Below are 12,405 nucleotides of genomic sequence, written 5' to 3' on the forward strand. Positions count from 1 at the left end.
CAGCTGCGGCCGCGGCGGCGTTAAGTTCGCAGAGTTCTAGATTCTTTCAGCAGCAGATGGGAGAGGCTTCAGCTGCTAGAGTTGGAAATTACTTACCAATGACTCAAGGGCATCTCAATTTGCTAGCTTCTCTATCAGGTCCTCCACAGCCTTCTTCCGGGAGAAGAGACGACGACGGACGCTGAAGATATGAATATTATTATTGTTATTGATATTGTTATTGTTGTTGTTAATATATCGTATAAATGTGTTTTAATGTTCTTGATTGTGTTAGATGAGAAATTTGTTGCTAGGTTCTAGTGAGTGAGAAATGAACTAGGGGTTTGTTCAATTTCATGAATTATTGCTAGGATTAGGTTTGTTTGCTTTATCTCATTTGTCAAGAGTTTACGTTCACCGAGTTTTGGTGTTGTAAGCTGTGGGACGATAACACGAAACACAAGCATCAGGGGAAGTTGTTGCTTGTGATGAATTTGGTGGGTTTGTTCTGTTGTTTGCAGACCTCATAATAAGCTGCTTTGATCACTTTGTAACAAGAGATAATAGGGGATCAGTGTGGACTATGAAAACCTGTAGTTCCACATGAATATTTTGTAAGGAAACCGTGGAGGTTTCCGTTGAATTTAATTCTGTAATTTGTTGAAACTATATCAGTTGTGAGCTTAAACTTTCCTACTCAAAAGAGTGCTATGGACTTTAATTTATTACTGAACTTACATTGTGTTATCTTGAATGGGTGCTATAATTAGATGTTTTCGACATCTCAGTGATTGAGTTGCCACCATACTGGATAAAATGAAGTATTTATTTATTGCATATCTGGATTCACCTGTCGACTGATCAACTAATGCATGGGACAGTTTGAAGTTGAATCATGTGAAATGCTGTGGAGCCGAACATATAAGGAGGATAGAACTCTAAATTTCTATACTCAAGCTTTCTTAGATTGGTTATGGATCAGATAATTTTGCTGCAGCTTGATGTCTATTCTATGTATAAGTGTGTGATGTGTACCAGAGATTCAAAATGGAACAGCTCAAGTTTCAACAGAAGAGTATTTGATGATTATTTACGTTAATGATCTTCATGCTATATAAGTTCCTCAGTAGTACTCAGAAGATTAAACTGTAGTTGTTAAAAATGTTATAGTATATCATACATTTATGGATGACATGATGCCGTATTCTATCATGTGCTGCTTCAACTTGGAGGAGGAAGGAATTAACACTGCAGCATCTGGGAGGATTCTGCTCTGCAGCATCTGAGATTAACGATACCTTTCAGCTTTAATTTTGCATCAGATTAGGTAAGATGTGGTTAAATTCTTTGAGCTTTACTTGTGATTCTTTTATAATCTCCTAAGTTTAGAATATAAGGCATATAGACAACTTATCAGATCTGACCTTAGAAAGCAAGAAACAAAACGATTTTGTGACATCTGCTTAGTCTTATTTCAAGCTGACAATGATCTAGGAACGTCTTGCTAGCTATCCTGTTTGGAAAGCAAGAAGGTTTATGTATGTCTTGGAGATTTGCAGCCCCCCCCAAATGTTTCAATGTAGATTGGTTCTCTAATATAGGGCAATGTCTTGCTTTGTTACCTGCATTTACCTTTTCAAACAAAGATACAATTACTAAAAAGAGTGACTCTACTGGTTTTTTTCGAACTTCACTTATTTCTTGAGTTGCTGAAGTTTTATTAGATTTAAACTAAAATTTCCTGTGTTTATACTATTTTTTTACGAGCCGTTCAGCAAATATGTTCTCTAGAGCTGGCTGATTTTCTTTCTGCATTAATTTCATCTATAGTAACCATCCAGAGTAGCAAGTGGTGCAAGACTACAAACTTTGTTGAATCTGAAGTCTTAATGCTTTGGTTGATTTTCTATTTGCTTCCCACTTTATGACACAATTGATATACACTGGAAGGTAATGTTATTGTTTTCAGCATGCCTATTTATCATATTAGTCGTCTTCTCTCGTGTTAATCTTGCTGTATCTGTTTCTGTTCATATTCCTATGAAAATATCTGTTTCAATCACGGGAATAGACAATAAACATGCCATTTCCGCAATATTAGACAGATAGTTTGTCTAATATTGGGTGGCATCCACTCTATGAACCTGCTTGTTTAATGATCTCATTAAATTTTGGGATAAGTCAAGTTTAAGACGCGAACCATGGGTGCCAACTACTTGAAGATGTCTATGTTCTCAATGTGTTACTCTTGCCTCTATTGCTCAGACTCTTCAAAAATGTTGATGGGTGCGTGTTAGATCCTAAAAGAGTAATGAACTTTTGTAGGATCTGACACCAATGCAACAATATTTTTGGTGAGTCTGAGCAAAACATAGACTCTTGCTAATATGGTGTTCCCTAACGATTATCACATATGGAATTTCAGTTCAGTTGTGAAATGAACACATAATTTGTAGTCTAAATTAGCAGAACAATTTTCTCTTTCCAGGAGAATAAGATTGTATATACTATCAGTATCGATCATAGTTGAGCCTTGGTTGCCTTGATTATGTCTATTTGTCTCATAAATAGTTACTTTTTTGAAGGAGAGATTTCCAGGGAACAACATAAAGCATGCTCAAGAACTAACAACTTCTTGAGAACAGTTTTATTAAGAAACAATGGAGCTTTTATTTCTCAACTCTGTGTGAAGACTGCCTTTTTGTCTCCTAACAACTTTCTGTATTATTTTAAACACTTGATGTTGTACTTGAATGCTTACTCGTTATTCATTTCTCCTCAGAAGGGAAGCCTTGGACCAATAGTTAAGTTTTGCGTAAGTTCTTAGTCATTGTTTGAGCTATGGTGGAATCAACCACTGATGCTTGCTTCAGGTGCGGCCCTTCCACGTACCCTGCATGCAGTGGCGGAGCCAGGAATTTCACAAAGTGTGTCCATAAATAGCACAACAAAAACTCTTTTTCAAAAAGTAGAACTAGTGAGATTCGAACATACGAGCACTTCCTCGTTCCAAGGAGGGGAAACCACTGGGCTATAACAACTTGTTATGTTAAGGGTGTCCAAAATATATTATTTAATCATTTTACTTGAATATACTGTATTTTTTTCCGACGAAGGGTGTCCAATTGGAGACCACCATGTGGCTACGCCACTGCCTGCATGCACCTGCTTCCTTTCTTATTCAATTCTGCCTCACTACAATAGTTCATTGGTTTCTTGGAACATAATTTTTTCCTCAGCCACAGAGGAGGAATTATCTGAGGAATATGTATATATCCCTTTCTTAGGGATAATTACGACGCCTAAACACTTCGATCAACTAGATTATAAAATACGAACAATGTATAAGTCGTGTATACTTTACTAAATATCATATACTACTTATACACAACATAAATACTTAATAGTGTATATGTCACATTTATTTCAGTTATATTTTGTAAACTAGTGTATACATCTGCAACTTCCTTAATTTTTTTAGAAATAAACTTCAAATTTTTAGGTTCATAGTATGTTAAAATACTTGCAACATTTGTAAAGATGTTACTATTACAAGCTTCTTAGGTTCACTTGATTGATTGGTATCTATATGTTTCTTCTACATGACTTCAAGTTGTCTCCTTTGTTATCATTGTAATTATATTTGATTCTATATCATCAGTTTTGTGTTCTTTCTTCTTCCAAAAAACGCCTTTATGTTCACTAAAAGCTTGGCCAAACAAGCAATTGTTATTATGGCCATCTATACGATGCAAGCGACCACATTAAAAAAAGGGCAGAATATAAGGAGTCGTTTGGTTCTCATAGATGAGCGATTTCTTTACGTTATATGTCCAAGATAAAAACATCTACTGTAATATAGAACCAAAAAATATAATTTTGTGATAAAAATGTAACTAAGGATACATGCCATGTATTCCTTGAGTTAGATGTGAATATCAACAACAATATCGTGTACAGTGTAATTCAATAAATAAGATTTAGAAAGGATTTTATGTACATAAATCTTACTCTATAGAATTTCAGCTCTATCAAATGCCAATAGTAATATTTTATCCGCTAAAACAATGTCTAATAACTATCACATTTTCAGTATCAAAATAATTGTCGCTTTAGTAATTCATAATAAATAGAAATAATTTAGTAAATTATATTTATTTATTTATTTTGACTGACTTTAAAATTAACCCTAAAATTTCATAGGCAATCTTAGCGTACCTCCTAAGTTTCCGCGTAGAAAAACAACAATTTTCAAAAGCAAATTCCAAATTCCAAAACAACCCTTTTTTTCCGATCAGAAAACAGAAAATAAAAATGGCAGTGAATCCTCAATTATTTGCTAATGGAATGCCAATTCCTTTCCTCAATGAATTGTTCGTCCTGTCTAGACATGGTGTTGAGTTTGAGGTCGACAAAATCCCTGGGTAAGTTTTTCTTATTGTTTGTTATCTCCGCCTAAGTAGCGGATTCAAAATTTTCATTTAGGGATTCGAAAAAAAAGTGCTTAATATTTGAACTTGAAACCGCCAGATGAAATTTTATCCCCTCAATATTCAAATTTTATAGTAATATATGTGAATACCTTATCTATATGGTGTAATTTGTGAACCCTGCCTACCCTCTGTGTTTCGTGTATAAGCTAAAAAAAAATGTTATTCTAAAAATATTTATGTATAATTTACGCAAATACTATGAGAAGGGAAGGTGGCAGCAGGGGCGGAGCTAATATGGTCCCCTTTTGATAGAAAATTACACTGTTTATATATGGTTAAAATTATTTTGTGGGTATATATAGCAGATATTGAACATGTTCGACTTTTCTGTGTGTTTACTTTTTTTCATATTTTGAATCCCTTAATGAAAATCTTGGCTCCGATGCTAGGTGGATGGGGGCTTTTTGAGTTCCTTTCACCCTGTTTTCAACACATAATTCTTGCATTGTCTTCAGTCTTTTTTCTTTTAAGTTTTATTAGTTCATGACGCTGTGTTAATGCGACTGTTTGTTATCAGTGTAGGAAAAACAAGAACAAGAGGGACAATCTACTTGTCGAATATTCGGATGGTCTTTGTTGCAAAGATGCCTGTGGATTTCATTGCTTTTGACATGCCTTTGGTATGTAATACTTGTACGTCTTTTACCGTCCTCTGATTTTGCAAACACCACATGCTAACAGGGTCATCTATTGGATTCCAGCTCCGTGTTCAAGTCATTTTTTTAACCAACTCTATTCACTCATGACTGATATAGTTTTTCTGTGGATCAGAGAAGAAAGTTGCGAAAACTCTCTTTTGTTACTCTTACTATAATATTAACAAGTTATTATGGCGCTCGTTGAAAATCTGCTGTAACTAGACCAACATATGCATAATGTGCAATTCAGAATGGCGATCCAAGTATAATGATATTTCTTTTGTTGCTTCTTTTCAGGCTGGACAAAATTTTGCTTATGATATGTTTCTGAATCCTGTAGTTTTGTTGTTCTCTCTTTGAAATACCCTTTAGAAAGACTTTGTATTTTACTATGTGCAATTCAGAATGGCGTGTATTAGAGCATATATATTACTTTGGTCCAATACGATCCTTCTCCTATGAAACTGTACTGTTCGTTTCTAAAGCTTTGACATGTTAATTCCACTGTATCACAACATGATTTATATCTGATTTGTAATTAAGCATGACATTGCTAGATGTATCTGCTAGGAAGCATGTTATGGCATATATTGTTCCAATATGTGTTAAGATGCATGACATGAATTCGTGTTTATCTGTTTAAGTCTTCGTTCAGAGAAATAATCTGGTATTAGTTGGTGACTTTGCTGAGTAAGAAGTAACAAAATGAGAAATGTAAGCTACATTTGCTTTGACAAAGTTTTTTTTTTCCTTCATTCTGCAGCTTTTTGTTTCTGATGAAAAATTTAAGCAACCAGTATTCCACTGTAACAACATCTCTGGACTTGTAGATCCGGTAAGTTGAATTACTATTTTCGGATGTAATCAATGTTGTCTAAGGTGCGCTTTAAGCACACTTAAGGGTGAAGCAAGGCGCAAAGTATGTTGAGCTTAGCTGGCACATTAGTGCCGTCATCAAGGCTCGAGCACCTTGTCAATGACACTAAATACTAAATTTCTCTCCTTATATTTGTTATTCATAATTATAATTATTTGTCTAGGACTATACATACATATTTGTTATCTTCTCCATTAGTGCTTTACGTTAAAGCCCACACTTATCTGCGGTTATAGCCCCAATGAACCTCAGAGCTTTTCGCTTTTGAAAACACTGGATTATGTGCGCGCCACATTAGATAACCGATTCTGGCTATGTTCAGGTTGTTCCGGATAATGAAAACAGGGCCTTGTACTCCACACATACATTCAAGATTTTGTTCAAGGATGGTGGTTGTGGGACTTTCGTCCCATTATTTTTCAATTTAATCGCCTCTGTGAGACGAGCTCAGCAACAGTCTGGGGCAGAGCCACGGGTGGATCCTCTCCAAGCTGCACAAACTCCAGTTGATGAGATGATTAGACATGCGTATGTCAACGTTGCTTTCTCCTTTTTACAACGACAATTGTTAAAGATCCTTTTCCCCCCTCAATATGCTAACTGGTTTTACTGAATTCTTATTTGTGTTTGTCGATTTTGCAGTTATGTTGATCCCAATGATCCAACGAAAATCTTCTTGCAGCAGCCTACTCCAGAGTCACAACTTAGGCGTCGTTCGTACCAATCACAACCTGCTTAAAACTCAATATACTTCTTGTTCAATGTTACCTGAATTGTGAATTGTTCATTTTCTGATGTACTTTTCTCTGGTTGATTGCTTTGATTCTATATAAATATATAAACAAACTAGAAGAAAATGGGCTTGCATGTGTATATGTAGTATATGCAGCTGGTATATATTTTCTTCAAGTTACAGAGGTTATAATATAGTATTTCATGGTACATTTATCTCGATATATCATATGAAGGGTAAGAAAGGACCGCACCCCTAAGGATATGATATAGATGGTCTATTCTAATACAAACATTAGTGATTATTTTCAGTTTTCCACGGATTGAACGCGTGACTTATATCACACGGAGACAATTTGACTGTTGCTCCAAGACAACTCTTCTCAATATATAATACAGATGTACTCAAGTGACCAAAAACTGCTTTAAATAAAGGAGGTGAAATGGTGCAGCATGTTTCTGAATAAACAATATGCTACAAAACTTGTCATTACAAATTAACTTTTATTCAACACAACAAAAACTTAAAAAGGAAAATCTCTCCATCTAGCATACAAAAAGAAGTCTAGTGGTTAAATTTGCTTCAAAACTTTTTCAGCTGCAGCTATAGTCCTTTGAATATCCTCTGGAGTGTGTGCTAAGCTGGTAAATCCAGCCTCAAACTGTGATGGTGCAAAGTAAACACCTTCCTCCAGCATCCCCCTATAGAATCTGCCAAATTTTTCTGTATCACTCTTCTTAGCATCCGAAAAGTTATAGACGGGACCATCTGCGAAGAAGAAGCCAAACATCCCCCTTATGAACCCACCACACATTGCATGACCGGTCTTCTTTCCAGCATCCAAGATTCCTTGTGTAAGTTCGCCTGTGATCTTGTCCAAGTGTTCGTATGTTCCCTGTCCCTGTAACCGCTTAAGCGTGTGAATTCCAGCAGTCATGGCCAATGGGTTTCCACTTAGGGTGCCAGCTTGATACATTGGTCCTGCAGGTGCTACCATCTCCATTATATCCCGTCTTCCTCCGTATGCGCCTACTGGCAAGCCACCGCCAATAATCTTCCCAAGTGTCGTCAAATCTGGAGTTATTCCAAAATACTCTTGAGCTCCACCATATGCCAATCTAAATCCAGTCATAACTTCATCGAAAATAAGAAGTGCGTCATTCTCTTTGGTGATCTTGCGAATGGCAGCAAGAAATTCTAGCTTGGGTGGGATGAAACCAGCATTTCCAACTACAGGCTCGAGAATTACAGCGGCAATCTCTCCTTTGTGCTCCTCAAAGAGGCTCTCAACAGCAGAAATGTCATTGTAAGGTGCGGTCAGAGTATCGATAGTAGCTGCCTTCGGAACTCCCGGGGAGTCAGGGAGACCGAGGGTGGCAACGCCACTGCCTGCTTTAACAAGAAATGGATCAGCATGACCATGGTAACAACCCTCAAATTTGATGATCTTAGTACGGCAAGTAAAAGCACGAGCCAGCCGTAGTACTCCCATACATGCTTCTGTACCAGAGTTGACAAATCGAACCATTTCTATGCTTGGAACAGCTGAAATAACCATCTCTGCCAGTGTATTTTCAAGGAGACATGGAGCACCGAAACTCGTTCCTTTCTTCATTGTTTCAGCCAATGCTGCTAGCACCTGCAGGGAAAGGTCATACCAAGATTATTGCCTCAAAAACAATGGAAAAAGCATTAAAAACTTTCCCTCTCTTGTGTTCGTGCCTAAACCTTCCACGCCAACAAGGACTCTCCCCACCTACAGTACTGACACTTTCAATCAACTATGTTTCCTATTGTACAGCATAATAAGACAGAGGGGAATAGAAGATTTTGAGGTGTCTTGCGCAATAGTTCTTAAAGCTGAACTCAAGAGAATCCAATTGACCTATTGGATCTTCTTCTTCCTCAGAAAGAAGAAGGAGAAACAAGTGGATGAACCATTTAGACATTCCCACCTAGGTCTACTAAGTAGACATGTTCTACTTGAGTTTTCACTTCATCCATCCAATAAGCTACACAGTTCACTCAACCTCCAACCAAATCGTTCCCAGTTAAAAAATGCTCATCAGTCAACTTTTAATAATACTGATTTATACACTTTATCACGGGAACCTTCTACAAGACGGACGTCAAATACCAATTTCTATTTAAGAAAGAGAACAAAAGAAGCACCTAAGGGTGTGGCCTAGTGGTCAACAAATGGGTTAAGAACCATGAGGTGTCAGGTTCACATCCCAGTAAAAGAAAAAACTTAAACCATATGTTCTTCGTAGTCATAAATAGTCATCTAAGGCCAAAGTATATCAATGGTTCTTCCATAATACAAAAAACTTTCCGAACCTGTAATGAGAGCAAAGACAATAAGCAGCTTTAAGATGGAGTTTCTGAAACATGTTACCAAATACAAAGCATGTAGTTGCAGTAATAACTTATTACAAACAAGCCAGGCCAAATAAATGCACAGTGGCTAATGAAATTTCAAGCTTAACATAGAGTTGAGAGTAGAGAACTAAACCTCATCATCTGCATGACCAATTATAGCTGGTCCCCATGATCCGACATAGTCAATGTACTCGTTACCATCTATGTCCCGCATACGAGAGCCCTTCACAGAGTCAATAATGATAGGTTGTCCGCCAACCGACTTGAAAGCACGGACAGGGGAATTTACACCTCCTGGCATCAACTCCTACCAAGAGTAAAACACGAGATGAAATCAATGAAAGAACTCGTAAGGACTAAGGATCAATAAAATTGATTGAACCTTTCCTCCTCCTTTGCTTTCGGGAGTATTATGCTGCAAGAGACTAATGTATAGAGATTTTGAGCACAACACAAGAAGAATAACATGAATCAAGTGTACCTTTGTAGATTGAAGGCTTACACCACATAACTGAAAAATTAGTTGAACTGTATTTTCAGGTTCAAAGTGCAAGTCCCTTTTCAACTAAGGACAAAATGTTGTACAATTTGTTCTTCCTCAAGCGCCATTTTTCTAACCTTTTACCCCATCTAGAAAATGTGATAGGTTTCAGCATTTTCCCCTTATAGGTTCCAATCTCAGTAAGTCACATCAAAAGATGCACAAGAAACAAAAGAATATATAAAGGGAAACGAAACCGACTAAAGCAAAGAAACATATTTTGCTGCAGAAATTTTGCTACATTATCAGATTCCTCAATAGATCTCCTCTTTGTAGTCAAACCACCTACGATTTCGTGAAATTGAAACAGTGATATAAATTGCGCCTTTCCAGCACAACTTACATATAAAACATACTCAAGGTTCTCATGAAGTCACAAATAGATCACAGTTAAGCTATACTAACTTATATGGGAGGACAACTAGACCGTATGTCAGATCAGATAGCACTGGTTTTACATCAATTCATCAGCAGATGCCAATTTGGCAGGCGAACCAACTGTTAGGCTAAAACAACCCAAAGATACTTTTAACATGGTGCGGTATTGTCCACTTTGGACTAAGACCAAACCCACACGGTTTTCTCCAAAAAAAGCCTCATACTATTAACAATATCACTACAAAGTCTTTCACTTTCTTTTGAGCTAAGACTTTGTTTGCACACCTAACACCAACTTTATCAAATCAACATCTCCTTCTTCCTCTCTTCACCCAACCCAAATATCTTAAAGCTAGCAATTTTAAGCTCCCACTATGCTTGGGGTGGAAGGGCCGGACCACAAGGGTCTATTGTACGCAGCCTTACCCTGCATTTCTGCAAAAGGCTGTTCCCACAGCTCGAACCCATGACCTCCTGGTCACATGACAGCTCCCCTCCAATTTTACCAACAATATTAGCAGGAAAAATCAAATCTTGACCCAATACAGTTCAAATCAAAGAATAAACACTGAACAATATCCATAATCTTGAATCTTATCACCACCTTATCTAGAAGATGAGATGGATCCAGGATTTTAAGTTTATGGATTTTTGAACCTTACATCTTTTTGTCTAATGAGTACTGAATAACATTACCAAATTGAATTGTATGAAGAACACAGAGCCAAAAAAAACTGAATTTTGATTACCTTGGCTTTGCTGAAAGCTTCTTCAGACTTCTCAAGTGTGAAAGTTTTCTTCTTTTCATCAACTGAGGCTGTCATTCTAATGGTTGCAGCCGAAGAAGAAGATGGGTTGCATCGACGGTGAGATGGAGAAAAACCCCATTTGGGTGTTTGAGTTTTGGTCAATTTTGATGGCCATGAAAGTCCTACACCATTTACAGCAGCCATTGTTACCAACTCTTCCTCTTCTCTCTCTTTGAGTATTCTTGAATTGGTGCTGCAATGGGTTTTCTTCTAAATTTTTTGAGTTTTAAAGTGGCCTTGTCTTGACTTATGATGAAGATAAGGAAACTAGATAGGGAAATCTTAAGAAAGCAACAATTTTATTTTATTTTTTGTAAATTAGAAGTGATTTTTTATAGGGAATATTAACCTAATGTAGTTGTTCTGGCCCTTTTTATTGTAAAAATTATATAAATACATTTTTATAGTAGATATACAAAATATATGTAATTGTTGTGATCTAAAGACTAAAAATTCTAGTAGTGAGCACTTTCTTGATAGTTTGCTTAGTAGATTATATGGTATTTCACTAGGGGTATTAGGAATAAAATGTATTGTTTAAAAAGAAAAAGAAAATACATTTATTAGAAAAAAATGCATTTTGATCTCTTAAGTAACAGTAGAGATATTTTTATTTGTTATAATACATACATAAATGTGTCATCTAACTTGGCTTCAACTGATATGTATGCCTCTAATTTTGGCTGTGCACAAATAGAGGAACAAGTAGACACATATATTCTACATGACACAATACACGTACGACACCAGGTAAGACACAAAATTGTCATGTAGGACGCCACGTATGACGAATGTGTCTATTTGTTCAATTTTATATCAATTTAAGTGTCTACTTATGCACATTCAAAGTTCGAGAGCATATACGTCAACTGAAGTCAAGTTAAATGACACATTCACAAGTTGAGTAATAAGTAGACACACATGTTCTACGGGACATAATACACGCAGGATACCATGTAAATTGCCACGTAGGACGAATGCGTCTATTTGTTCAATTTTATACAAGTTTAAGTGTCTACTTGTACTTGTGCACATCCAAAATATTTAATGCCATAAAGCTTCCGCCTTCTTTTTAAGGAATAATACCCTCCACTTTTTACAGATGCATACATATCGAGAACTTGTCGTCGAAGGAGAGTGGTGTTTTGCAATAGTTGTAGAGAAATTTGATCAACATATGTCTTCCTTAGGATGGCTAGTAGATTATTATCAATTTCATAGTTTGCACCTACAAAATAAAAGTATTTATTTGTTATAAAATAATCATTGTTTAAATATTTAATTGACATATATAAATAATAATTATATATTTATGTACCCTTCGTCTTCTTTGGCTCATTCAAAATTATTAATTCTGCCATCTGTAAATTTTGACAAAAGAATTTTTTTTCAAGTTATATACATATAATTGAATTATGAAGTACAACACAATCATTTGTGAGATATTAACATTTAACAGTATGGTAGAAAAAAAAAACAATATAAACCAAAAATTATATGGTGCAAAAAATAAATGCATATAAAAAAAGATAACACCCGAAGCCCCCAAAGACCGAGGGAACCGAAATTATGTAT

The 12,405-nt window shown here is 36.1% G+C and overlaps 3 protein-coding genes across 5 annotated transcripts in view; 2 read left to right on the forward strand and 1 right to left on the reverse strand.

Annotated features, from left to right (window-relative positions):
* The window catches only part of LOC102592624 (transcription factor TCP7-like), a 3,376-nt gene extending 1,830 nt beyond the window's left edge, over positions 1 to 1,546 (forward strand). For 2 of the 3 annotated variants that reach the window (XM_006359234.2, XM_015314355.1), the window contains exon 2: positions 1 to 1,546. In XM_006359234.2, the coding sequence (XP_006359296.1) occupies positions 1 to 185 (185 nt within the window). In that variant the 3' untranslated portion in view covers positions 186 to 1,546. The other variant, XM_006359235.2, reaches the window with a different exon arrangement.
* Positions 1,547 to 4,179: 2,633 nt separating this feature from the next.
* On the forward strand, positions 4,180 to 6,935 carry LOC102593186 (WW domain-binding protein 2-like). Its single transcript, XM_006359236.2, has 5 exons — positions 4,180 to 4,403; positions 4,990 to 5,092; positions 5,874 to 5,945; positions 6,310 to 6,515; positions 6,630 to 6,935. The coding sequence occupies exons 1-5, from the start codon at positions 4,294 to 4,296 to the stop codon at positions 6,724 to 6,726; spliced, it is 588 nt and encodes a 195-aa protein (XP_006359298.1). The 5' UTR covers positions 4,180 to 4,293; the 3' UTR covers positions 6,727 to 6,935.
* A 194-nt stretch (positions 6,936 to 7,129) lies between these two features.
* LOC102593524 (glutamate-1-semialdehyde 2,1-aminomutase, chloroplastic) lies at positions 7,130 to 11,091 on the reverse strand. Its single transcript, XM_006359237.2, has 3 exons — positions 10,771 to 11,091; positions 9,236 to 9,409; positions 7,130 to 8,359 (listed from the first exon to the last, which is right to left on the reverse strand). Exons 1-3 carry the CDS (start codon positions 10,972 to 10,974, stop codon positions 7,292 to 7,294), a joined length of 1,446 nt encoding a protein of 481 aa, XP_006359299.1. The 5' UTR covers positions 10,975 to 11,091; the 3' UTR covers positions 7,130 to 7,291.
* Positions 11,092 to 12,405: the final 1,314 nt, after the last annotated feature.

This window comes from Solanum tuberosum, unplaced genomic scaffold (assembly GCF_000226075.1).
Source record: "Solanum tuberosum cultivar DM 1-3 516 R44 unplaced genomic scaffold, SolTub_3.0 scf00296, whole genome shotgun sequence".
Taxonomy (NCBI): domain Eukaryota; kingdom Viridiplantae; phylum Streptophyta; class Magnoliopsida; order Solanales; family Solanaceae; genus Solanum; species Solanum tuberosum.

What these genes read in the sequence shown, in the direction of transcription:
- LOC102593186 (XM_006359236.2), top strand. Translation starts at nt 4,294, where the DNA reads ATGGCAGTGAATCCTCAATTATTTGCTAATGGAATGCCAATTCCTTTC. An exon ending in TTGCTTTTGACATGCCTTTG is followed by an intron (nt 5,093 to 5,873) that starts GTATGTAATACT and finishes TTCATTCTGCAG; the next exon opens with CTTTTTGTTTCTGATGAAAA. An exon ending in TCTCTGGACTTGTAGATCCG is followed by an intron (nt 5,946 to 6,309) that starts GTAAGTTGAATT and finishes GGCTATGTTCAG; the next exon opens with GTTGTTCCGGATAATGAAAA.
- LOC102593524 (XM_006359237.2), bottom strand. Translation starts at nt 10,974, where the DNA reads ATGGCTGCTGTAAATGGTGTAGGACTTTCATGGCCATCAAAATTGACC. An exon ending in AAGCTTTCAGCAAAGCCAAG is followed by an intron (nt 9,410 to 10,770) that starts GTAATCAAAATT and finishes TACTCTTGGTAG; the next exon opens with GAGTTGATGCCAGGAGGTGT. An exon ending in TTGGTCATGCAGATGATGAG is followed by an intron (nt 8,360 to 9,235) that starts GTTTAGTTCTCT and finishes CTTTCCCTGCAG; the next exon opens with GTGCTAGCAGCATTGGCTGA.